Source organism: Penicillium mononematosum (assembly GCF_028829835.1).
Source record: "Penicillium mononematosum strain IBT 11891 chromosome Unknown utg000003l:1.0-8172316.0:1.0-8177699.0, whole genome shotgun sequence".
In the NCBI taxonomy this organism is placed as follows: Eukaryota; Fungi; Ascomycota; class Eurotiomycetes; order Eurotiales; family Aspergillaceae; genus Penicillium; species Penicillium mononematosum.
Genome location: NW_026643273.1, coordinates 5,182,899 through 5,208,743, shown reverse-complemented (window position 1 = coordinate 5,208,743; position 25,845 = coordinate 5,182,899). Strand labels below are relative to the sequence as shown.

The 25,845-nt window shown below is 48.4% G+C and overlaps 11 protein-coding genes across 11 annotated transcripts; 6 read left to right on the top strand and 5 right to left on the bottom strand.

The window, feature by feature from the left end:
* Positions 1–1,214: 1,214 nt before the first annotated feature.
* On the top strand, positions 1,215–2,497 carry N7519_006991 (aromatic alcohol reductase; the record flags this gene model as incomplete). Its single annotated transcript, XM_057293767.1, has 4 exons — positions 1,215–1,307; positions 1,375–1,659; positions 1,720–2,046; positions 2,120–2,497. Exons 1-4 carry the CDS (start codon positions 1,224–1,226, stop codon positions 2,495–2,497), a joined length of 1,074 nt encoding a protein of 357 aa, XP_057148578.1. The 5' UTR covers positions 1,215–1,223.
* Positions 2,498–3,107: 610 nt separating this feature from the next.
* Positions 3,108–4,969, top strand: N7519_006990 (putative amino acid permease; the record flags this gene model as incomplete). The annotated part of the gene is made up of 6 exons (XM_057293766.1): positions 3,108–3,276; positions 3,326–3,383; positions 3,437–3,443; positions 3,507–3,667; positions 3,726–4,239; positions 4,292–4,969. 6 exons carry the CDS (start codon positions 3,108–3,110, stop codon positions 4,967–4,969), a joined length of 1,587 nt encoding a protein of 528 aa, XP_057148577.1.
* A 684-nt stretch (positions 4,970–5,653) lies between these two features.
* On the top strand, positions 5,654–9,998 carry N7519_006989 (RNA dependent RNA polymerase; the record flags this gene model as incomplete). The annotated part of the gene is made up of 2 exons (XM_057293765.1): positions 5,654–6,970; positions 7,008–9,998. The coding sequence occupies 2 exons, from the start codon at positions 5,654–5,656 to the stop codon at positions 9,996–9,998; spliced, it is 4,308 nt and encodes a 1,435-aa protein (XP_057148576.1).
* Positions 9,999–11,318: 1,320 nt separating this feature from the next.
* Positions 11,319–12,884, top strand: N7519_006988 (putative clock controled protein (Ccg-8); the record flags this gene model as incomplete). The annotated part of the gene is made up of 2 exons (XM_057293764.1): positions 11,319–11,559; positions 11,668–12,884. The coding sequence occupies 2 exons, from the start codon at positions 11,319–11,321 to the stop codon at positions 12,882–12,884; spliced, it is 1,458 nt and encodes a 485-aa protein (XP_057148575.1).
* A 611-nt stretch (positions 12,885–13,495) lies between these two features.
* Positions 13,496–14,969, bottom strand: N7519_006987 (type III PLP-dependent enzyme; the record flags this gene model as incomplete). Its single annotated transcript, XM_057293763.1, has 4 exons — positions 13,496–13,587; positions 13,641–14,207; positions 14,270–14,665; positions 14,762–14,969. 4 exons carry the CDS (start codon positions 14,967–14,969, stop codon positions 13,496–13,498), a joined length of 1,263 nt encoding a protein of 420 aa, XP_057148574.1.
* A 1,269-nt stretch (positions 14,970–16,238) lies between these two features.
* On the bottom strand, positions 16,239–17,447 carry N7519_006986 (agmatine deiminase family protein; the record flags this gene model as incomplete). The annotated part of the gene is made up of 1 exon (XM_057293762.1): positions 16,239–17,447. The coding sequence occupies one exon, from the start codon at positions 17,445–17,447 to the stop codon at positions 16,239–16,241; it is 1,209 nt and encodes a 402-aa protein (XP_057148573.1).
* A 337-nt stretch (positions 17,448–17,784) lies between these two features.
* N7519_006985 (MFS transporter) lies at positions 17,785–19,471 on the bottom strand (the record flags this gene model as incomplete). The annotated part of the gene is made up of 6 exons (XM_057293761.1): positions 17,785–18,269; positions 18,323–18,425; positions 18,476–19,149; positions 19,207–19,264; positions 19,321–19,341; positions 19,412–19,471. 6 exons carry the CDS (start codon positions 19,469–19,471, stop codon positions 17,785–17,787), a joined length of 1,401 nt encoding a protein of 466 aa, XP_057148572.1.
* A 674-nt stretch (positions 19,472–20,145) lies between these two features.
* N7519_006984 (uncharacterized protein) lies at positions 20,146–20,412 on the bottom strand (the record flags this gene model as incomplete). Its single annotated transcript, XM_057293760.1, has 1 exon — positions 20,146–20,412. One exon carries the CDS (start codon positions 20,410–20,412, stop codon positions 20,146–20,148), a length of 267 nt encoding a protein of 88 aa, XP_057148571.1.
* A 112-nt stretch (positions 20,413–20,524) lies between these two features.
* On the top strand, positions 20,525–21,046 carry N7519_006983 (uncharacterized protein; the record flags this gene model as incomplete). The annotated part of the gene is made up of 1 exon (XM_057293759.1): positions 20,525–21,046. One exon carries the CDS (start codon positions 20,525–20,527, stop codon positions 21,044–21,046), a length of 522 nt encoding a protein of 173 aa, XP_057148570.1.
* Positions 21,047–22,069: 1,023 nt separating this feature from the next.
* N7519_006982 (hydrophobin family protein) lies at positions 22,070–22,563 on the bottom strand (the record flags this gene model as incomplete). The annotated part of the gene is made up of 2 exons (XM_057293758.1): positions 22,070–22,215; positions 22,269–22,563. The coding sequence occupies 2 exons, from the start codon at positions 22,561–22,563 to the stop codon at positions 22,070–22,072; spliced, it is 441 nt and encodes a 146-aa protein (XP_057148569.1).
* Positions 22,564–24,577: 2,014 nt separating this feature from the next.
* On the top strand, positions 24,578–25,488 carry N7519_006981 (uncharacterized protein; the record flags this gene model as incomplete). Its single annotated transcript, XM_057293757.1, has 2 exons — positions 24,578–25,417; positions 25,471–25,488. 2 exons carry the CDS (start codon positions 24,578–24,580, stop codon positions 25,486–25,488), a joined length of 858 nt encoding a protein of 285 aa, XP_057148568.1.
* Positions 25,489–25,845: the final 357 nt, after the last annotated feature.

Sequence of the window (25,845 nt, the reverse complement as noted above, 5' to 3'; positions counted from 1 at the left end):
GTCATGCTTAGGCCCTCCCACCATGCTGCATTCCCCGCGAAAATTACCAGAAGGACCCGAGATCATCCCCTGGAGTTACTTGTTTAGGAAGAATCCCCAAAGTCGAGCAACCTTACCCCACCAAATCCAAATATTAAATGCAGGCGAACAACGAGAATAAATGTGTTAATATGTGTTCCAAGGGTCGCTGAGTTGAATATTGGACTTTTGATACCGTGGGAAAAGGAGGGGAAATACGCCAGGCACAGATCTCCCGGTTGTGGCTGACCCCCCCTTGGCTAATTACAAGGTTATCATTTGCGATCAACCCCCAAGACTTCCAAGGCTCGGTCTTGGGATGGTCACAAGCAATTAGCCCGTGTGCTATCCGACATATAGGATCCCTTGGAATTCTCCATGAATTCTCCATGATTGGCGGCCCAAAGCCTTCCCAAAAGAGGCGCTGCGCCACCAATGAAACCCACTGACTAATCCTCGCCATTTCGTCACTCCTGTCCATGGGACTACGTGAAACCTGACTTCAGAGCTGTGACCACGCAGATCGGGATTTGTGACGTGGGTATTCAAGATTCTGCACGACGAACAAGGGGGCTATAAAGGGGTCCTTGCTAGCTACGAGGTCTCCGTACTTTCGGACTAGACCGAAGAGTCGATGATCTCCTGATCAGAAAGACATATATTTCCATTTTCAAATGCATCATCTATGTATGCAATAATCCATGTACTCAATATATATATACCAGATCTGTTAAAAATCCCAAACATCATTATTATCCCATGGAATTTCCTTTGACCGGGAAGCCGTAACATATGACGTAACGTCGCCGACCTATTAGGGTTTTCCCCGAATCACCGGCCCGCGAAGGAGAAAAGGTGTAGAATATGTACTGGACTTCGTAGAATTTTCCTAATAGAAGTATGATATATGTTAATAATGTACGTAGTCACGAGTGATAATAACGTAGGGGAAAAAGAGAAGAAAAAAGGGAAAAAAAGAAAAAAGAGACTCCCCCTCAAACGAGGGGAACGAACATCCACTGACCCACTGCTGCGGATGAGAAAGTGGGTTGAGCCTTTGGGAATTTATAACGTCGTCAGGTCCTAAACCTGTTACCCAATCCCTGTCTCTCTTTCTTTCTTCCCTTTGATCTTTCCCCCTCCATCAAATCTTACCCTCTATCTGAACATCCCCTTACCATCTTCATTTTGAATCTGAATAAATTATGTCCACCAAGGTTTTGCTCGTTGGAGCAGCGGGTGAAACCGGAGGTTCCATCGCCAACGGACTGTTGGATACCGGTAACTTCGTAAGAACTTCCTTCGTGACCACCAATTGACCCCAAACTAATTCTGCCTCGTTTTTTCGCTACACAGGAGGTCATCGCTCTTGTTCGCCCAATCTCTGCCCAAAAGCCAGCTATCACGCGCCTCCAGGATCGAGGATGCCAGATTCGGAAATGCGACTTGAAGGCCCCAGAGGAGCAGCTCATCGAGGCGTTGGCTGGTATTGATGTGGTTATCAGCTGCGTCGGTCCTGCCGAACAGCAGGACCAGATCCCCCTCGCCAAGGCAGCGAAAAAGACCGGTGTGAAGCGATTCGTTCCATGTGGTTTCATCACCGTTTGCCCACCGGGCGGTATCATGTGGTTGCGTGATGAGGTATGAGGAATGTGGCATGATGCTTTGGTCGGCGGCTAACCAGGCTTTGACTACATACAGAAAGAAATCGTCTACAACCAGATCCGCCAGCTGTGGCTTCCCTACACCGTCGTTGATGTCGGCTGGTGGTACCAGCTCGCCTACCCCCGCCTCCCCTCTGGTCGTGTCGACTACGCCATGACATCCGGGAATGATGAAATTATTGGCGATGGCAACATGCCCACAGCACTCACCGACTTACGAGACATCGGTCGCTACATGGCTATGATCATTTCCGACCCCCGCACTTTGAACAAGAAGATCCTCGCCTACAACCTGGTCTCCTCGCAAAACAAGATCTACGAGCTCATGGAGGAACTCAGTGAGGAGAAGATTGATCGAAACTACGTAAGTTGCACAGCCTCTCGGCTCCGGAATGAGTCAATGTGGCTAACCGATTTTTTCTTTTTCCGGAGCACAGGTTCCCGAAGAAACCATCTGCAGCAGAGTTGTGGCGGCCCGACAAGCCAGTGAAACCTATCCCTTCGACCCGATCAAGTTCATTCCACGGTATCTGGCCGAATATCAACTGTCTTGGGGAATTCGCGGCGACAACAACCCCGAGTACGCCAAGTATCTTGGCTACCACACCACACAGGACCTGTACCCCGAATTCCAACCCACGGATTTCCGCGAATATCTCGAGTCGGTCATTCGTGGCTCGGCCAAGGGTATTTACACCGATCGTGTGATCTCAAGGAAGCACCAACGACACTTCCCGCGTACCGAGTCCAGCGATTCCCTCTACACCCGCATATTCCCCCGGACGGAATCCAGCGACTCGCTCATGTCGCGATGAATTGATGAATAGGAACAAATTTTACGTATATCGCGTTACCTCTCCGCCTCACCCAGGGAGCGACTGTTCCAGACAAACGCCAATCCCGAACTGCTGCCTGGGAATATTTGACAAAGACTTTATGACATTTCTCCTCCTCCCCCCTGGCCCCATTTGATGGGTCATGGAACTCAGTATGCAACCGACTGGTGCTTTTTCAGGGGTGTTGACAACGTTTTGGGCGTTTGTGATTTTGGCCTTTTGATAGACGCTGGCTACTTTTTGATGCCTCCTCGATGGGCTTGGTGGCGATCCTTAGAGCTGGCATAGGAAATGCTTCTATTTTTTTTGTTTATGCCATTTCAATTTCGATTCCAAAGTTGTCCCATGATTGGGTTTCTGCATATAGAAAATATATCCCACTCATCTGTGATCCCGACCTCCCAAACAGTGGTGTCTCGTTCTTTCCCATACTCGCACTTGCCTAACCACTGTCATCCCAAGTTCCCTGGACCCTTCCCTGTCCACTCGAGCTCTAATCCATCTTCGATTCACGTTTCGTGCCTCACTCATTTGCTATATCTAATCTCGACCGCCAGGAATACGTACTGTTCTGTTGGAAAATACGGAGATGTTTCCACGACGTCGACCGGGATCGCGATCCTCTGCTTGCGAGCTAGGACCCATCAGCGCTGAGCCGGCGGCTCCGCATACTACACCAGAAGCTCATCAAAGTGAACATGCCCTGGGCTTCACCGACATATACGGGTCATTAACACCCCGTCAAGTGAGCATCATCAGTGTGTATCCCCTGCCTTGTACGGGGGATCTACTAACACAGGCCTGTAGCCATTGGATCAGCAATCGGAACGGGCTTGATGGTTGGTACTGGAAGGGCATTGTCCATGTAAGGTTCCTCATACCAAGCGGGTTTCTTCTATGATGCTGACTCCGACACAGGAGCGGCGTAAGTTATGCTACTTTCTCCAAGAACCTCACCGGAGAAGATATTGATCGGTTTCGGTTATAGCCGGCAGCTATAATAATCTCCTATACCATCGTCGGATTTGCGGTTTACCTCGTCCTCTCTGCCTTGGGTGAAGTGGGTTCATGGTTACCAAAACCGTATACCGTTGCAGACCAAGCCGTTCGATTTTGTCATCCTGCACTTGGATTCAGCTTGGGCTGGATGTAAGTCTCCACCACGAGATCTGCATCTAATTGCTTTGTTTCCTGACCGTGTCCGCAGATTTTGGCTGAAATATGCTGTTGTCACACCGAACCAGCTCACAGCTGCAGCGCTGGTAGTCTCCTATTGGGTGGGCGCGGAGCGAGTCAATCCTGGTATCTGGATCACGGTTTTCCTTTCGATCATTGTGACTCTCAACTTCGTCAACCACCGCCTCCCGAGCAAAATTGAGTTCTACGTCTCTTCATTCAAGCTTGTCGTCATGCTTGGACTCATGATACTGTCCACCGTAATCGCTCTGGGAGGCGGTCCGGATCAAGAGGCAAAAGGGTTTCGATACTGGTCGCACCCCGGTGCTTTCGGCGCTCGACACCATCGTGACCACGGGTTGCTGGAGAAGTTCTACATAACCTGCTCCACGATGTCATCTGCCACGTTTGCATACATCGGAAGCGAGCGGTCTGGCTTGGCCCACTTCCCCAACGTTCGAAAAGCTACCTCACGGGCTATCCAGAATACATTCTACCGAATCATGGTTTTCCATCTGCTTGCAATCACCCTTCTCGGGATGATTGTCCCCCCATGACTCAGTATCTGTGGCATTTTCCAACGATGCATCCCACGAGGCCGCCGCATCGGCATTTGTTGCAGCTCTGTATCTGGCAGGCATCTCCGTGCTACCGGATTTGCTGAATGCATGCATACTGTTGTTCGTGCTGTCGATCGCAGACTACGATCTCTATCTGGCAACCAAAGCAATGTGCGACCTCGCAGTCAAGCACCGTGCCCCTGCCTTCCTGTCACGCACTACCCGGAGAGGCGTCCCGATCTATGCTTTAGCTGTGTGCTCATCCACTGCAACTTTGGCATATCTTAACGTCCGCCAAGATTCGACTGTTGTGTTCGGATACTTCGTAGATATGGTCACGATGCTCGGGTTACTCACATGGATCTCCATTCTCGTCACCCATATTTCTTTTGTGCGGGCGCGAAAGGCTCAAGGCATTCCCGACAAAGCTCTTGCCTTTAGAGCTCGCTTCGGTCTGCCTGGCACGTGCTTAGCTCTCCTTCTCTGCTTGTTTATCTCTGTCGCCATTGTCTTTGACTCTTTCAGCTTTGATGATTCGGGCGTTCGAACATTGGACGTGAAATCTTTCATTGCGTCCTACATCAGCATTCCTGTTTACATCAGCTTGATGGTTGGCTACAAGCTCGCTGTCCACAGTAAACGTGTTGACCCCAAGGAGGCTGATCTATGGACAGATAAGATTGAGCTGGACAGGGAGGAGAGGGACGGAGCTTAAGGAAACTGATCGTGTGGAAGACATTATTCTATAGGTGGCTCTGTTTCATCATTGGGGATCAAGATCCTATCAACAGTAATTATTCGAAGGTTCTCCTAAATGTCTATTCTGAACCTACATTTGGGTACTTCCATGTTCAACTTCCATTGCACTCCTTAGGTAATAATTAGACTTATCCATGGATTTCCGGGTACATTACTATTCTCTCCAGAGAACAAACCTATCGTAATCCCTAAAAGCCCTCACCATCCTCATTTACAACATGTACAGTTGTCACAGTGACAGGTCGAGTGGGGGACGCTAATAGCAGCTACCCCGAAGTTGGCGCGGGTAAACAGCTCTCTTGCACAGCAACCACCCGTGGACCTACTCCGGAATACGGAGTAGGTTGAATTTGCAAGGTTGACGAGACAAGTTAAGACATTCTGCTGATTTAAGAACCGCATCCCTCTCAGTTCCTAAATTCTTCATTCTTAGAAGACTGCACATAAGGAAACCCAATGAATGCATCTGCAGTTTGCTTACCCCCCCCCACCATGCACGTCGCATGAGACTAACAAAGAACCCTCAGAAGCAGTCGAATCCTGTCATTTCATTTTTCATCTAACACTCCAACACAACGAGACCAATTCCTTTTCCTGGAAGGTTGAATGGGAGCTCCTGTGCTCTACATTCCTTGTGAACATGGATCATCCCATTACCCCACAACACCAAAAAGAGGATTTCCGCACTTTTATCACAAGAGTGAACGTCAAATTCGGCCTCGAGATCCCCCTCCCTGGAATTGAGTCCCCTTCGGCGAGAGAGAGAAATACCAGCCTCCCAAGTCAGATCTACAAGCATATCCGCCCGCTGTTCTTCAATAACAAGGTTGACAAGAGAAGCTTAATTGACAATCTCGAGGAATGGGTCCGTGGGAACCTGCCGTTAGCCGCCCACAACAATGTATATCAAACCAGCGCAGATCGCCGGGCAAGCCAACGACACCAGAGCGAGGAACCGGCACCCCGGCTCTCACTCACCGGCCCTGAGAAGGACATGTGCATGAGGCAGTTGCTAGCGCTCATGGAAGACGAGGAATATCTTCTGGCGAATGGCCGTGTTGTAAACACCAAAAAAAGGTTAGCCGCTAATTCCGTTGGAGCTGCCACGGGCTTATCACCAAAGAAACAAACGTTTGATGATGAAGATGAAGACGAGAACTTCCACACCGCACCAAATTCCCCCGTGAAGGGATCTGTGCTAGCCCAGTCCCCTTTAGGAAAGAATGGAGATAGAGCTTTACAATTTCCCGAGATGGTGCAGGCTGCGTTTCGAGGGCCTCGAAGGAATTCTGGGGCTGCGAACTTGCCGGTCAACAATCATCGAGTAATTCAGTCTCCCGCGCGGGCGTCGATGGGAATTGCGTCGCCCGCAAAATGTCAAGTTCGCCCGTCGCCCGGGAGGAACAATGTGTCCGTTCAGTCGCCTGTAAATAACAAAGAGAACTTCCATTCCCCGGTGAAGTATTCGGCGACCTTTCCTCCGCCAGCAAAGGGACAACCAGTACAGCCCCAAAAGTATCACCAATCGCTCTCCAGGAAAGTGGTCCCTAAACCGCCATCCATGCCTCAAGACAATGTTCCCCCTTTGGCGAGGAAGTCGACGAGCACTTCGTCGCCAGCGAAGACTCCAAAGGGTGCCCAATTATCAGCGAAGGATCCAGGATCTGTCCAATCGCCATCCAAAACGCCCAAATCAGTTAAATCACCCTCCCAGTCACCGTTAAAACAGATGGATCTTAGATCGTTTGGATTTGTCAACAGCCCTGGTAAAGAACCCTCTGCTGCCCCGGAAGATATTGAGTTCAAGAAGCCTACTTTATTTGAAAAGCTTAGCGCGGTATCTGATGAATCGAAGCACAATAATATGACGCAGTCAGCCAATACCAGTTTTTCAACGACGGTCACTTCGTCAATCTTTATGTCTCGGGATTCTAGCATGGAGCAATCATTTGATTCGGTCATGACAGACATGACCGAGCCAAATGGATACCCAGTCAACCTATGCAGACTCGGTCGTCGGGTACATGGCTAGCGACGAGATGCAACGGAGCGTGGACGCAGCTGCCATCTCTATGATGGTAAATGCGGACCCGGTTGAGACGGAGTATTCCCTCAAACATGAGTTTGTTGATGAGCTCCTGTCCCACGGCCCGTTTTCGGTGGAAGAATCCTTCCCGGCGAAAATTCCATTGCGGTTTCGATATGAGCTGGAACGTATTGGACGTGCATGGGGGATCCCTTTCAAACAAATACTTGTTGGTGACAGTGTTAACTTCAGCACTCAAGATGATTTCTGGTCATGGGTCAGCAGGCTTAGTCAACGTTATGGTTGTCCGTTGCCAGAGAGATCGCCGCGCCGGGCCTGGGATGCTGCTGTTGGTGATTTCAAATCAGATAAGCACTCAGAGGTGGTAGTACTGTCAGGAGACTTGGACTGGTGTGGCGAGTCCGAGCTGGGTATTTTCAAATTGAGTCTCAACCCGCTCAAGCCAGAGCGAACCTGTCGATTTCACCGAAGATTTGGATCGGATAGATTCCTGACTCTTACTATCCCAGCCCCGGATCGGCCTCCCAGCCACCAGAAACAACCTTCCTACCCATCTGTCTTTCGCGAGAGTATTGCTTCCTGGCTCACACGGAATGATCATCATTGCCTCGGGCGGACGTGGCGGGCTTTCTATGTCGAAGAAGTGAAGACCAAGCGAAAAGCCAAGGGTGAGCCTCGGTTTCGGGTCGAACTCTTCGCCATTGATGGCGACGACTTTGATCATGGGCACCAGTTACCACCAGTGGTGGCCCCTCCCCGACAGCAGAGTGACAGCTATACTCCGATGAGTGTAGATGCTTTGCTGGAATGGCATATGCCAAAGACTGCGAACGCGAATCAAAGCAATTGCAAGCTCTTCCAGCGTATTTCTCTGGGCTTGTCGAAGACGTTTGCAACGGTTAAATTGAAGCCAACGCAAGTACTTCGCTTGAGGGACGATCCAACCCGGCCTGTCATGAATGACGGATGTGCTTTGATGTCGAGGACTCTTGCGAACCAAATTTGTGATCAACTGGGCATAACAACTGCCACGCCTAGTTGCTTCCAGGGCAGAATAGCAGGTGCTAAGGGTCTTTGGATGGTTGATTGCCACCAATCTAGTATCACTACCATGAATGACGATGACGTCTGGATTCAGATCTCGGACTCGCAGTTGAAGATACACCCTCATCCACAGGAATGGGTTGACCCAGTTGATGACGAGAAGTTGACATTCGAAGTAGTCAATTGGGCTAAGCAATTGCATCCTGTTGACCTTAATATCCAGCTTCTTGCAATTCTGGAATATGGAGGGAACGTGAAGGAGTACATTGCCAAGCTCACGCGTGATGGTGTGCAGAGTCTTTATGACGACTTCCTTGAGGTTCTTCGATCAAATAGCCCCGTGGTTTGTCGAGCCCTCCTTCAGAAGCTCAGACCCTCCGGTGAGGACGGAACTGGCAAAGCCCGACGATTAGAGCAGTGGGTGACTAATGATGCTGAATCCATCATTCGTTTCTCAGAGGCTGGCTTTGCCCCGCGCGATTTCTTTCCCCTCCGAATGAAGATCAGACAATATTTGACCTGGCTTCTTGAGCGGCATGTCGAAGAACTCAAAATCCAGGTCCCTCTGTCAACCTATGCGTACTGCATTGCCGACCCATATGGAGTTCTCGGACCGGACGAAGTTCACTTCGGCTTCTCGAATAACTGGCGGGATCCACAGGGCCAGTTCGAAGACAACCTCCTGGATGGAGTAGATGTTCTCGTCGGCCGACTCCCGGCCCATCTACCGTCTGATATTCAACGGCGTAGAGCCGTATGGAAGAGTGAACTACGCCATTTCAAAGATGTGATTGTCTTTCCCACCACAGGGAACTTTCCTCTAGCTGGTATGCTATCCGGGGGAGATTACGACGGTGACACGCCATGGATCTGCTGGGATCCAATGATTGTCGAGAGATTCCATAATTCCCCAATGCCCCCACATGAATATCCTGCGGAGCATTACGGGCTGACGAAACACTCCGTTCCAATGGCCTCTCTGGAGTCCACGGAAGACTTTTTGGAAAGCGTGTTCGATTTTAACCTCAACGTCTCAAACCTCGGTCGTTGTACCGTCGAGCACGAGAAATTGGCGTACGATGAGTCAGTCGACTCCCCGAAAGCGAAAGAGTTGGCCTGTCTCTTGGGTCATCTTGTGGATGGCCGGAAAGGTGGAGTGCATCTTTCAGAGCAAGCTTGGAAAGAATACCGCAAAACCATTAGCCCTAAGCAACGTGTGCTTCCCGCGTATCGAAATCCAGAGCGCAAGTCGAAATCGTCGAACATTGTCGATTTCCTTAAGTTTAACGTCGCACAATCGGAGCTTTGCAGAATTCTCTCGGGTCTCAACGAGGCCTTCCCCGAGAACGATATCCAAAATCGGCTCGATGATGACCTCCTTCGTCCCTGGAACGAAGCCGATGAAGCTTCGAAGAGCAAGTCTGCGCATAGTCAAGAATTAAAAGATGCCCTCGGTGAAGTTCGAAGGTCGATAGACGAACTATACAAGCAGTGGAACCAAGGACACTCTGCTTCTACCGGTGGCGAGTTCTCTGCCATATCACGCCAAGCTGCCGAGAGCGCGGGTGCACTCGCTCCTCCCCACGCCGGCAGACATCCGCTCATCCAGACCTGGCAAAACAGCCGCAATGAGTGGCGACGGTTAGTAGCTTCGTACGCCTACCATCGATGTCCAAACTCCCGGTTTATCCTTCACGCCTTTGGCGAGACATTGTGCGAAATCAAGGCGTCCGTCTCGCCATCCCGCCTTATCACTAATGAGGTGGTTGCCTGCTACCGAGTGAATCAGAAAATGGTGTCACATCTCACAGCCAATGAATTGCCCGGGGATGAGAGCGACGCTGCAGATGAGTATGAAGACGGAGAAGCCATTGAAGCCATGCTATCCTTTTAGAAGGGATGATGGATTGGACAGATTGTCCATTGAATGAGGTACGAATGACGCCAACAACGACCCTGCATTTGATTTGCCCATTATGATTCTGAGCGATACATTATTTGCCTGTGAATGTTGAACATAGCATGAGATACTCTGTAGATACCTTGTCATGTTGCATGCATATGTTAGAGTTGATATGTTGTAGATCGCTCCAATCACATGTCACTAAAGATAGAGTACTTTTAACAAATCATACAACAGTACCGTCAGACTTTTGCCTAAATACGCTTAAATACTGCAGAGAGAGTTCATCCTAGTCCCCAAATGTCAACTGCTAAGATGCCCCCCCACATCACATGCCGAGCTCAAGAGCCGAAATAGGTGGTATATGGCCCAACAAATATAAAATTTCGGCCTATAAATTGTAAGGATTATATTTGGGCTGCGTCCATATTAAAATACATTAATTCCCTTAAGAGAAAGCAGGCTCTTAAGTACATCTCGTACTGGTAAAAGGCCAAAGATCAATACGATACGTCGACTTTCAGGTAGACATGTGATAGTACGGAGCAAGGTCTTCCGGAGCACATTGGCACATTGTAGGCGTACAACGTACGGAATAGAGAAAGAGACAAGTGCAACCGACGCAGCGAACCAAACCAATGCATAATCAGAATAATCAGAATTGCAACGTCCGGTTCGTGGAGAAAATATGTCAGGGATCAAGAGCATCACAATCGTTCTCGTATTCGATCGAGCACATCTTAGCGCATGTTGGGGTACATGCATATTGAAGTAAAAATGGAAACATAGGGAAACGATGGACCTAGGGAGGGGTTCAAATGTTATAATGTCTCCTTCCGAGCATGGAGGCTTCTCCGTAGGATTGTAATGCATACTATTCCGTATAATACCTATGCGTTGTAATGGGTGTACATCATACTTGGACGGAATAAGTAGGAATTGTCTGTTGAAATGCCCTATACACAGTCACGTTCGCTACATTCTAGGGCACAATTGCCGGTTATTTCAGACTCATATCAAATCAAAGACAAATAATCATTTTCGGGTAAGATTGAAGTTCCAAGAGGAGTTTGTTGGGGCGAGGGACAACTGGATGTTTGACATGTGATGAGAAAAGGTACATGGGCAACCATAGTGCAATGTATGGACGAGCAGGTACCGTTGGAATGTGATTACCTCACTTCCCTTCTTCCTTCCTGATTGGGACTAGTGGCTAAGTGACACTTTTTCACGTGAAAGACGATTCGATGCGAAACTCCGACGTCTTTGGGTTCATTGCTCTCTCTCTCTATGGACGATCAGTGACCCGCCATGGAACCCCCAAAAACTGCTAGGCCAAAACTACCTGGAAAGATTGACGCCACAGGTCTGACGACCAATTCGCTTCCCACGCTTACAAGTAGCCTCGCCCCATCACTTACCGCTCCGCCTTATCATAATGCCCCATCCGTGATGGATGTCGATAAAGCAGAAGATCGATCTCGTCGAGCTGCCAGTGTATTATCCATGGATGATCTTGAAGCCGCACAAGCCCTGGAGGGGCTTCGCTCCGGTACGTGGCTCTGATATCCCGAACCAGCCCACTAAAAATGTCGCGACTGCGGTTTTTCGCTGGATTCGGATGACTGTGCGACGGACATTCAACTAATCTCGACAACAGATTTTGGACAATCGCCTCGAACCGCGAGACAATCCCTTCCCATCACTTCACCGGACCCACCGCCGCCAGAGCCATTATTGTCTCTGTTAACTTCTTCCCATCCACTTATCTCCTCTGCCATCAACGGCTCAGTTTCTGCCTACACCACGTCGAAATCATACTCGCCGCGGTTCAAATCTGGTGCTGAGTTCATCGAGCGGAATATTGGATCACCTGTCGCGAACACCGTCGGCACGGTAGGCCGCAAGACTGGTGTCGAGAGCGGTCTCCGTTGGGCGCTGCAGCGACGAGATTCTACAAGCGAAGACTCAAAGCACTCCAGCAAGCGACGAAAAATGGATGGAGATGTGTCGCCGAGAACCATGAATGCCGAGAAGGGACCGGACGGTTCGGCTGAGCCACCGCGCACACGGAGCTCGTCCGACCTCTCCATGGCCGAGCCGCTGCCCCCGTACGATGAAATGAGGTCTCCTCACTATGAAGAGAAACCAGAAAGACGTACTTCGGCGACATGGCAAAGTCGACTAGTTATTTCGACTTCTGGGCTTGGAGTTGCCATGAGCGAGGAATCGCTGCGTAGTCTGCAATATTGTCTGACTTGGCTTCGATGGGCAAACGGTCGATTAGGCAAGTCCATTGTAGCACTACATGGTGCTGTCAACGAATGGGAAAACCACAAATCACGATCACAGTCGGATGTCGAGGCAGGAGGCAGTGGAGAAAATGCCTCGTTGCTTATCCAGCGCATCCAAGCCGTCAAGGCTGATGTGCTATCGACCTTGAAACAAGTAGTTGATGTGGTTTCCAAATATGCAGGAGGCGCCCTGCCAGAGAATGCCCGCCATCTAGTGCGTCGACACCTGACGTCGCTGCCGCACCGCTTCCAGGTCGCATCCACCTCGCAGCCGCCACCAGACTCCCCAGCTGCCTCCTCCGATGCCACAATCAGTGCCCATCGCATCTTGGTGCTAGCCCAAGAGGGTCTAGATATGATGGCGCAGGTCAGCGGCGTCGTCAATGACACATTGGTCAGTGCTGAGCACTGGTGCGAGCGGCTTGGCCGGAAACGACCCGAGAACGGAGCTTCCTCCGACATGCCAGAGAAGCAAGGCGAGTCTGCTTCGGATGCCCAACCGTATGGCATGGATATCAAGAAATCCCTCCCAGAGAATGCGATTCAGGACGACGTCCCGATGTCCGGGATGGAGAAGGTATGACATCGTCCAAGGGCTTTCTCTCGTCTTTCTTTACATATTTTCAATTTTTCTGTCACTTCTTGCCTCTTACCTCGGCAATTCTCTTATGTCTCCTCTGAGGTCCTCTTTTCTTTTTCTCTCATGATTGATATCCTTTCTGCTATCTTCATTCCATCTGGAGTGATAGGAAAACCCCCGGAAATTATGGTGTTTCTTTAAGCGTGCGATTATTGTTTCATTCGGGATGGGCTCGGTCATCCTACTATTATAGTCATGGATGTTATGGTTTTCGGTATAGATATATGCGAGAGGCTGCGCGCTCAAGCTGAATGAATGCAGGCTATTCATCGATTTACAATTGGAATTTTCAGAAGATCGTGTAAGCGATCTAAATCCTGCTAACATGTTTTCCGATTGTACCGGCTGTCAACATGCTCAAAAAGGCCGTCATTCACATGAGCCAAGGCTATGTTTGCCTTTTCGTTCTAAAAGCCTGCTGATATGCCATCATATATCATCCATGGATACCATTTCAGCTTATCCACAATAGGCTCTTCGAGTGAGAGACTAAGCTACCCCAACACTAATGGGTTCAAGACCACAAATACCCTTTGAAGAAAACACCAGGACGGCTAATAGTCAGGCAATGTTTCACTGTTGACATAAAATGTGTCATAGGTGCTGCTGAAGCCATTGAACTGAGTAGCAGTGGTACTTGTATATGCTGGAACTCGATCAGTTCTATCAAAACTCCAAGTATAAGAGGACAATACTCACCTCCCATGTTTTTATATTTGAGCCAGTCTCCAACCTTGACTTCGGAATCAAATATCACCTCGCGCACAACACAATCGGTACTGTCACATGTAGGTCCCCAGATCGAGTAACGATGGTCTGTTACTTGCAAAGCATCCTCTGATTTTGGTTTGTGCAATAAAACCCTGGCCTTCTTACTCTTGACCAAATAAGGAACCATGATCTCTTTCTCCATAATCACATTCATGAAATTCCCGTATATGCCATCGTTTTGATAAAGCATGTCTGGAACACCAGATAGAGCAGCACTTCCAAGCTGACGGCGACGCGAAATCACTCGACATACAAGAGTATACACGTTACGAGCAAAAAACCGACCTGGTTCTGCGATCGTTGTGATACCAGCTGGAAACTCCGATCGAATCGCGTCTCGAATAATGGCGGCCATGGACTCAAAGCAATCGTCTTGAAAGCCGCCGCCGATATCGAGAATCTTGGGATGGAAACCTAGACGTTCAGCTTGTGAAAATGCCAGACGTGCATCTTTGATGCCCTTGCAAAATGATGCTGGGTTGGTAGCACCCGTCCCTATAGTTCCGAATGGTCAATAAATCTGACCAGGTATAACATCGAAGTACTGGAATGCTTACCGACATGAAAGCTGACACCAATCACATTCAGTCCAAGCTCCCAAGCTCTTGAAAGTAGCTCCTCGGTCGTGTCCAACTGCGCACCAAACTTTCCGCCCAGACAAATGAACGCACCCTCGTCATTGGCATAGATCCGAAGTAACAACTGAGCTTCTGGCATGTGTGTCTTGATGGTATCCAATTCGTCGATATTGTCAAATGTCGTTCGCAGGACACCTACCTCGCGTGCAAAGGCTACGGCGGCGGGTGCTTTGCATGGATTGGCGAACAGAATCCGGGCTGGGTCAACGCCGAGGCTGAGGACTGCGCGCATCTCTTCAATGGAGGCGCAATCGAACCCCGTCCCTAGCTCTGCAAGAACTTTGAGGAAGGTTGGGTCACGATTGCATTTGACGGCTGCAAAATAAAAAGGGTTACTTTTTCTATTCCGAAAACAGGAAACGTGGTAGAAGAGAAGCGTTATACCATAATACGGTCGTATTCCGGGCATACTCTGGGTCCAGCAACGATGCAGTCGAATTATCTGGCCCAAATCGGCGATGAAGAAGGATTCATCGCCACCAACCAGAGAGCGTTTGACTATACGGGCAATGTGACTCTCAATTGCGAGATCAACTAGCTCATCTGGTGGGAGGTTTCGATATCCGGCATGTATGACCTTGCCGGTCACAGCTTCACTTGGAGCAGGGAGGAGAGCCATGATTGTGGAGAGTAGTCGGTCGAGGAGAGCTGGGGAAAATGGAGAGTTCTGTAACTGAAACAGCATTACAGAACATAGGACTATAATACAAAGCCCTGGAGTATATAAATGGCTTAGAGTGATGTACAGTGTTCTTCCGTGAACACCAGATGGATTGAAGAGGCTCGGATGGACTAACAGGTGAAGAAACACCGTTAAAAGACAAGTTGCACGCAATTGAAAGTCTGCATTACGTTGGATCTCACGGAAAGGAATAAGCAATAAGTCGCACGGGATAAAGGCCTCACTTCCCCAGGTTAACCTGTGAGAGAGCCAATTGGAACAAGTTGACATGTGTTTTCCAGCTCTACATTTTATATGCAGGAGGAAGATCACTATATCGAGGCAATCCTGCATCATTGTTGGATATGATGTACTCGATATATCGAATATGATCAGCTCAAGAGCACATAGCTACCTTGGAGCTGAATGCAAGTACAATACACGGAGTAGAGTAACATCAGAGTACAAGGTCATATCTACAGTGCGACAAGATATGGTAATAGCTTAGAATACAATTTCTACTGATATTCCCAGTATTGGAACAACAATCAGATAATAATGGGCTGATGTACAGATCAATACTTTTGTCAGAGAATCCCAATTGACCCAATTCCGGTTTCGACATGCAGGAACCACTTCACTTCCAGATGTGATGCATCTAATGGGGCGCAGCTGAACTAATGTCCACCTGAAGCGTACTATCTCGGAGATGAGTTGTTTTCAATGTCCCAGATCATTCCGCTAGGACCTCGATCTTTAACTGTATTTATCGGCTTTGTCGGGCAATTATACTGTTACACTTCGGACCAAGACATGTCGAACTTCGGAGGCCCTAAGCTCTCTAGGATGTACTCATGTATTTGCTCCTTTTATGCAGATTAAGACCCACTTAGTTGTGGCCTCTGACGTCTAGGGGAGTCAGCTCTCTATCCGGCGTAGGGTGTACATAACATTGGAATCCCCGCTGGGAGCTTCCTCAGACCCCCGAAGTCTTTGGTTTCACGGACTAGTTAGAGTCAGAATGACCGGGAGATGGAATATCCGGTTCAAATACATGTCCCATAGCTTATATGCTGTGCGATGTCTGAGTAAGAATTGGTTCCCAGACCTAAACGTATCCATGGATGTATGCAGGTTGACACAGCTTTGAAAATGGATCTTATTTCGAAATGGACTGGAAACCCCAATGTGCTCCTCCACAATGCCACGTCCTTGACTCATTGGTTCTTACTTGATTGCAGGAACCTGCTGAGTGACGCAGTGAAGCACCCCACCAGTAAGGGGAATGGCGTTGGCATACACCTGCCGAATCACCCGCTCAGGGAGCAACGCCTGAAACATTTCCAGAGCCTTTTGATCCCTTTCCCGATCACCGAATTTGGGGATAATCAGTCCTCCATTGACAAAATAGAAATTCACATAACTCGCCGATAGTTCATCGTGATCGGATTTCACCAAGCCGCGTGGATCGGGTTCTTCGATGGTGTGGATCTGCAAGCGCCGACCCTTAGCGTCTGTCTCACGATCCAGAATCTCCCGGATCTCTGTAGACAGTTCCTGCCACAGGTCAATCGCAATGGCATGGGGTTTCGAGTAAGCGATGACACCAGGGCGTACGAATCTCGCCTCAGCGTCCATATGCACGTCGGTAATGTCGACATTGTGCCGTCCAGGGAACCAGATCACTTTTTCAATCCCGAGCAACCGCTTCAGTTCAATCTCGATCTCGCCCTTGGACATTCCCGGGTTGCGCACATCACATACAATGCTACTCTCTGTGATAAGCAGGGTTCCTTCGCCGTCGGTAACTAGACCACCGCCCTCGGCGCGAATCGGAGTTTCGACCTGCGCAACAGGGCTGGGCTCGCGGTCGTGCTCGATTACCCACTGGGCAAAATTCGCGTTTTCCTGTAGTGCTTTCTCGTTCATCAAGGGCCATTGCTGACCCCAGCAGATTCCGTCGTCTTCGGGTCTCTTCCCACCCCATTCATTGAACCGGAAGTTGATTGCGAAGCGTCGATTCGGAAATGCGCCTGTCATGTCGCGCACGTAGACGGGGCCTGTGTCCCGTACCCAGCAGTGGTTGATTGGACATGGGATGATAGATATCTTTGATGCATCTTTCACAAATGTCTTGACTAAAGACTCGGCCAATTGGATCTCTTCGGGCCTCACGTACAGCCGAACTGGTTCGAACTCAGTGATCGCTGCGGCTAGTTGCGCTAATTCATTGCACATGGCATCATATTGATCGGGGGGTAGAGAACACCGAGATGGTAATCCCATGATTGTCGCTTCATGAGGTTCTGACTCTGCTGGGAAGATGTAGCTGCCTTGTACTTTGATTCCATCACTGATATGAGAGGGTTGGAGCCAGGTATGTGTGGTAGTATAGAGGTTCGCTAGCAACTTGCTGAATCGCTCAAAAAGCTTCATGTTGATAGTCCGTGTATTTTCACCCTTCTCATGTCGAGGAGTTTCTCTCCTTCTTAAAGATGCAATTCAATTGCTCAGTCCTCATCATTCTCGTACATCGTCTGGTGTAACTATGACTACTTCAACGTTACTCACAATTGTCAACTTGCGTTCTTGGTACGGAGTGGTATTTCCCCATTAAATCACCGAGGGACATGGATTCGGCTTCATGTATATCTGACAAATAATTTTACACTTAGTACATTTAGTGATGCGAAAGAAGAGTAAATATATCCATGATCTCAAAACAAATGCAATAAAAGCCACATTTGTGCTACTATATACAGCCTAACGCATACTACTCTGTCAGCAGGGGTTGACGTTCCATCTCTTCATCGGCAGACTCAGTCCAAGAGACTTCTTCGATAGGACCACTCAGCCATAACATAGGCATAGCAGTTACCGCAGAAAGAACTCCCAGAGCAAGAGTCATACTTTTCCAACCGTATCGAACCTCCACAAATCCACCTAGCATAGGTCCTAATGCCAACCCGCCAAAATGTGCCATGTTCTCTAAACTGAAAGCTTGAGCTACAGCACCTCTACCTCCAAAGACCCCGGGGTCTTCAGCTTCCATGTCATCCAGCACACGTTGCATCTCCACTATCAAGGCTGGCTGGCTTAAGTCGATGCACATTCCAACAAGAACCAGCATCACACAAAGAAGACCTATGTGGGATGGTGAGTTGTCCCCGACAAAACGAAGACAAATCAGACTCGGGGCTAGAATGACAAAGCTTGCGAATGTAATAACTCTCGATCCAAGACGGTCAGATAAAAAGCCTAGAAACGCAGGTCAGGATCATGCAGTAGAATTTGGTACTATTATGGCATACCAAAAAACGGTTGAAAAATGGCTGCTGCAGCACCTGGCAAGAATATCAAACCTGCGCCTAGAACATTCCAGTGGAATGTGTTTTCCACAAAGACTGGGAGGGTCTGTGTAGGAGTGTCAATGCAACTCCAATATAAAAGACTGAATTCCATACCGCATCGAATGCCGAGACCACAAGAGCCCCAACAGTAACTGCCGAGAGACTAATAAGAATCCGCGACTGCTTTAAAAGCTTGCCCAGCGCAAAAGTAGTCTTGGAAATTTCTGTGGCAGTATGACCGCTAGTGGGTATAGTCCCCAGAGTTCCGTATGGCGGCTGCTCAGGGATATAGCCATTCTCCTGACTGGGGCGCTCGCCATCATCGAGACACAGCCAACGTTCAGCAATCCTCTTCTCGACAACAGCGAGTCTAAGAAAGAAGTCAAGACCAACAACGCCGAAAGCCATACCAAAAATGGCATAAAATCCTCCAATCTGGTATAGCAGTCCGCCCAATAATGGACCAGACATAAATCCCAGTGTCATGGCGGTGCCCAGATATCCAATCATTTGTCCAAGACTCGCTCTATCTACTGCGTCAGTCACAATGGAAAGACCAGCTACCGAAACCATGGCCGTTGCTGCGCCCTGGAAGACTCTGGCAATGATGTACCATGTCACTGAGTGTGATGTTGCCAAGACGAGCATAGATGCAAATAACAGCACGAGTCCGGACAGATAGGGACCCTGGCGTGTTCCAGAGACGTCTAGCATGTATCCGAATATCGGACAGCATATAAGTGCCGAGACGGCTTCGGAGATGAGGAGGACGATGTTCCAATACTCTCCTATCGAAAGAGATTGTTTTTAGTAAATGAGTATCTATCTTCGTAAATCTTTCGTACTATCTTCGAATGCTACTCCAGCTCGTGAGACTAATGCCTGAGGCATGACGGGGACAATCTGCAGCAGTCAGGTAGCCTTGAAAGGATCAAAAGTCTTAGACAGAACATGTGTACCATAGCATAGAGAAAGAGATCCTATATGGGATTTTATTAGCTGGTGTTTACTTTTTCTCGACCTCAGGAGGCCGGGGAAAATACCGTGAACATTGACAGAGAGATCGCCGTCACTATAAAGGATTGTGAAGACCTCAGCGGCAACAGCCATGGTCGCTGGTCGCGAAGCTTCAAGAATGGCTTCGACCAAGTCATGGTCAGTATGCCGATTCAACCACTGTAGGGATATATTTGACGGTGTGAAGATAGTAGTTGGATCGTTCGAGTTGGATGGGCTGGTTCTGCTTAATGTTTTCTTTTTCTGTATCCAGTCCAAGATTTAGTCTGCATTAGCCACAATTCGGTAAAGGTTCTCGTTGAGGGATACGCTGTAGATGTTGTAAGGGAGATCCTCGGACCGCTGCTGATCTCTGACTGATTTAGATGCGTGGATGATGTTGCTGGATAGCATATGGATTTGACGAATAGTGGATGCCTATATTTATCAATCTCAAATGTTGAAGCAAATGCAGTGAATGGCCGTGTCTCTAAGACGAATAGAAATAGTACAGTAGTTGGTTTAAAATATCCGATCAGCAACTTGAATGCAACCTTTCAAAGGCCAGGTCGGACAGATTCATAAATCTCTACGAATTCTGTGAAACGTAGAAAGGCCTGATGTTCGGTGTTGCTGCCTGAACTATGAAACCTCACCTTCTGAATCAGCTCATCGACCACAAACTCCAGATATTCTGCAAACACCCCCATCCCCGAAACGGTGAATCTGGCTGCCACGCCTCAGGCTTTGTCAACTTCCCCCGGATAATCCATATACGGGCTTGGTTCTCAGTCCTCTTCTTCGCCTTTCTCAATCATCTCCTCTACCTCCTCCACCCAGCTACAAACAAAGTCCCACACCGAATCCCAGTGACGGATTCCACTCTCTGACCAAGATGCCCAATGCCAGTACTGATACTCGCCATCTTTGGCTTCTTTTCCGGGCCGAATCCTACCCTCCTTCCAATACCTAGAGGGAACAACGAAATGTTCGAATGAATCGCATTCAATGCCCGGCTCGCGTTGAATCGTCTCATAATCGATGTCCCAACTCATCGTAGTAAAACTCATATCCATGGAATATGGAGGGCGAAGAATAGTCGGAGTAGGTCAACATTTTTTGGTTGGGAAATTTGGGCTGGGTGTCGATCTTATTGAAGGACAAGACATGTTGTTTGTTCAGGAGAATACCAATGTCGCTGTCCCGCTAGTCTTCGCCCTCTATTCGGACCCAGAGACAGGCAAAAGTTTCATTGTCATGGAGCGTATACTCGGTCAAACTCTTCTTTCAGCATGGCCGCAACTTACAACATCCGAGAAGCAAGAAATACTGAAGGATCTACGGAGATACTTTGACGACCTGCGCCAGCTTCCATCTCCAAAGTACTATGGCAGTTTCGACAAAAGACGGCTCCTAGACGAGATATTCTGGGCACACGAGCTAGATCCATTGGTAGATGGCCCTTTTGACTCCGAAGAAGGTCTCAACGAAGCAATGTTGCGGAAGTACACCTACAACGGAGGCCCACTCTATAGAGTGGAATATCTTCGAAAATGCTTTCCTTTTGTCTTAAAGGGCCATAACCCGACATTCACCCATGGTGATTTACAAAGAAAGAACATTATTCTCTGCGAGGAATTTCGACAAGACCAAGAAGGGCTACGCCTCGTGATAACTGATTTGGGGTAATCCGGATGGTATCCAGGATATTGGGAATATTGCTTGGCTGTTTGTGCTTTGCGATGGGATGACGACTGGCCCCTTTGTATTGACAGTATCCTATCGCCATTTGTCTCCGGGGCTGCATTGCTTCAGTCACTGCGCCTAGAATTATGGTCATAGGGGTTGAATAGGCACATGTCTTCACAACGCCCGCGCTTTGCGTCGCGAAACGGCAGTGCTTTATGACAAGAGAACACCGTTCGAAATGGATACGAGTGGTCTGAGGGCACTCCTCAAGCGTATTCCCATTTGTCTATTGTTGTTTGTTCTACTGATATCAAGGAAAGCATCATTGAAAATGCACATTCGCTTTCGGCCTACTCCCAAATAATCGCCGCATTTTATCGTCCAGCAACATCACCTCTCCCCAACACTCTCCTTACACGTATCTTTGCCACCATTCCCTCTCCCTGCTGTTCCCGCTCCCGACGTACCATTGTCATAATCTTCATTAGCACATGCTTTGCATATGTCATATATCATGCAGACGTTTCTCTCTTGGCCCAATAGGATGTTCATGTGGTAGATTTTGCCATTCTTATCCTTCCGTATAGCACTCTTCCTGTATTGAAGAACTACCTTATAATGTAATACCAGATATTCTCTCTGTTAAAGTCCTCTATAATACCAAGGCACACCCTAGAAAGTCTTATATTACAGTAGAGAACTAGCGGCTTTCTTCGTACACAGGGTGTAGTGGCTCCTTTAAGTTTTCCCTTGGGCAACCTTGGAAAACACTCCTTTTTCGTTTAATGACCTTTATGGCCGAGAGATCCGTAGGATTGATATACCCTGGTATCTACAATAACATGTCACGCTAGAAGCTTAATGAGAAATAAGAATTCCAAAGTTTATGTATTAGGCGAGATATTATAACTCTCTGAAAAGGATCACACTGCGAACGAAATAACAAGTGCAGGAACAAAGTACACCACAGAGCTCCTGTAATTTTTCCATCGTGCAAAGCTGACTGACTCCGGGACGATGCGCTTAGAGAATAGAGCCAAGGGCAATGCAAGGAAGACCGGCACCGACGAGGTCGTTGCTGGCCTCGGAGGGTGAGTTGGCGCAGCAGGCGATGTTCTGCTTGCACTTCTGGTTGAGGATGTCCTGAGCAGCGATACCAATGATAGGGACTGGAGAAAAGTTAGTGAGGAACACGGCCAAAAATTTGATCGGGAAAACTTACTCTGGGCGTCGAGCTTGGAGCACTGGTCGAAGATACCAAGGCCCTTGGCACCAGAGCCGGCACCGATGAGGTTTGAGAGAGCGCCAGAAAGAATGCCGGAGTTGATATCGGTGGTGTCACCAGCGTAGGTGGCAGTGTTGCAGCAAGAGAGCTGAGCCTGGTTACCACACTTGGACTGGGCCTGCTCGACGGTCAGGCTGTCGGGGACGGAGAAGCGAGGAGCATCCTGCTGAGCAGGGATGGCAGCGGCAAGGCCAGCAAAGGCGAGGACAGCGGCGGAGAGAGTGAACTGCATCTTGAAGATAGGGTATTGAAAGATTAAAATCTTGTATAAGTGTAATGGGATTGGAAGGTTTGGGAGGATAGAAGGCAGAGAGAGAGGCAGAGAAGTAGAGAGATGATATATAAAAAGAGAATAGAGATGACGAGCCTTTTATCTTCAAGTCACAGCGTTCGGGCACGAGGTGATCCACCAAACAGGCCAAATACAACCCTCCCATTTTTGCTGCTGGAATGTAACTATGCAAGGGTTTAGTCCCGAACTTGCCACGATGATCTCTACCTCCCTAGCAATATCATTGGCCCTCCCTTGATTCCGGAATTTTTGCAATCAATGAGATGTTCCCCCTTCCTGGTGATGCATGGTCCCTGCATTCCGCCCTGTCAACGCAACGGTATCTGTCAAGACTACCCTGTTCCCTGATCTAGTTCTAGGATATCCAAATTTGGACTTACATACTTTCTAGCCGTGCGAGTCTCACATGGTTCCCCAATTAAACCAGGCTCAACCATACACATACTTTGTAAACCAGATATCCGAATGCAGGGTCCTTCTAGAAGTGAGCAGGGCGTGGACAGCCCCTACCGTCATCCCCGACGAATTCCCTGCAGTTTCAAAACTGTCCCTGCGCAAAAATGTGATCATTTGATAACTGTGTCACTAAAGAGCATACCTTGAGGGCGTTTTGAGGCGTTTAGGGCGTCCGGGTGGCAAAAATTATCCGATGCCCATCTCTCATTACAATCATGATTAGGGCAGCGTGTCTTTGTGGCGCCCTCTACATTATTGCCTCTTTGCACTCGTACGCACATTATAGTTAGAGACCCTGTTACATTAGAGTCTCTTATCCACACTTGGATCCACCGTCCGCCTATGTCTCAATCCCAGGGAATTCGAGATCAACGGACCCATGTCGATCCTGCTGAGTTCAGATTTTCCACCCTGTAATGTTACGATGGGCAACCGGTGATCTACACTCTCCTTTCTCGATGCAAATCTAGATCGAACGTTTTCAGATCCGATAATTCCAGGACGATGAGATTCCAGACGAGATTAATAAAATTTTATCTGGTATCTTCGTTAATCTCATCTGGAATCTGGAAGGATCCGAACTATATGCCGTAAAGGGTTGTTAGTAGAGTAGCTCAAATTGTACCTTATCATAGCTGAACTACGGCTATTCCCCGTCCAAGAAGTCTTGTCTGGTGTCTGCATACGATGCATGTACTATATTATGTGAAAATTCAGAATTGCTGCCCGGGTCGAATGCAACAGTTACATGAAAAGCAGACCAGGTTAATAGACTTTGTGGTTCTTTTCTACTTGGGTTTAGATCTAACTAAAGCTTGGTTGTTAGTTGACCTGAATCTTATCCACGGGAGCATATATCGCTTGGTTTTCTAGGGTCTTTGTAGTTATGAATTCGGAAAGTACAGTTTGATGACACTTGGTGATGATCAAAACAATAAGTGAATAGTTGGAATGATTACTGCATTTATGGTGAGCTATAATGTCTGAGGTAGATATATATCTCGAACAAGATGTTAAAAGGTTATTATTCCACCCACACTCCACACTTTAGATAGCATGTACTCTACTTCAAGAATTAAAAAGCAGTGCTTCATGCTGTCATATATTTCCAACAATCCAGATCATTGACAATTGAGGTTCAATGGAGCAGGAGTTCGTCCGCATCGGGGAGTTGTTCCCCCGCCACCAAGCCACTTTCGGACTAGCGTACGCCAGTTGTCCCGGGCTTAGCTTGCACGGCCGCACTCTTCCTACCTAGGTAGGTGTACTCCGTACTATAACCTCACTTTTGTTTAGGCCCAATCGGAGACGGACAGATATTCAGTCAATATGATTCCAATTAAAATCTGGTATATACCGGTCACTAGTATAAAGGATCCTTGAATCCCTAGGGTTATCTATCTCGCGGCAATACAATCGAACTTCAGGGCTCAATTCTACAAGATAAAATCTACAATTTCCAAGTCTAACACGGATATCTGCACAGCCAATCCCTGAAATGGCAACCATTGCCTTTTTCGGAGCAACCGGCGGCTGTGCCAACGCCTGCTTGACCTACACGCTTCTCAACGGCTACAACGCGAGAGCCCTAGCCCGCACCCCATCAAAACTCACTACGCTGCTCCTTTCACAGCCTGGCATAACACAAGAGATCCTCTCTCGTCAGCTGGAGATAATTGAAGGCGACGCAACAGATGTAGAAAGCATCACGAAAACCCTCATCACCAACTCCGATCCCAACAGCACACCCAATGGGGCTTGTACTCTTGTGACAAGTATAGTTTCCGGCATAGGCGGTGCACCGACAATCTCCTTTACCAAGGAATCAAAATGCGCAACAATTCAGATGCGCATGCCTGCTTTACCGCACATTGAGCTCTCGAACCCGCATATCACAGAACAGACGACGCGCGCGCTGCTGGCGGCGCTGGCCAAGATTGCTTCGGAGCGGTTTGCCTCATACGAGGCGTATCGCGATGTTGCACCAAGGGTCACTGTGATCTCGACGACGGGGCATTTGCCTGGTAATAAAGATGTGCCGGTCTTGTTCAGGCCTATGTACTCTATACTCTTGCCGATCCCGCATGCGGATAAGCTGCAGATGGAGAAATTGCTCGATAAGGAGGTTAGGCTGGGATATGCTGGGGTGCTTGCTGCCGGGGTTGTTGTTGTGAGACCCAGCCTTTTGACGGGGGATCATCGGGTTCCTGTTTGTGAGGGGGACGAAGGGGGTCAAGAGGTGGGACTGGGGAAAGTGAGGGTTGGAACGGAGAGGGATCCTGCTATTGGATATACGATTTCACGGGCTTTAGTTGGTGAATGGATTTTTGAGGAGATTGTTAAGAGTGGTGGAGGGAAATGGGTTGGGGAGAGTTACTATCACTACCTGAGGTTCTGGCCTTCTCTTAATTTTATGAGATTCATACATATTCCGTGCGAGGGAGTTTCACATCATTCATATATACATTGAAACACATGGCTGAAGAGTTTCACTTATTTTACACCAAGTAATCAGATGATCTGGTATATTCAAAGATCAACCATATATACCCAAATCACCTGGGCACAGCCACTGCATTATATCAGCCAAAAGCAACCTTGGAAAACACCGTAGGCCAGAGAACAAGACCACAAAAAGCGAAAGCCATCCCTATATGACATCCAGCGAAACTCCGTCGCTAGAATATGTAAAAAACATAATTATTAACATCCAGTAATCTGTACACGTGGGGCAAAATTAAAGAAAGGCTATGATGCAGCTGCACC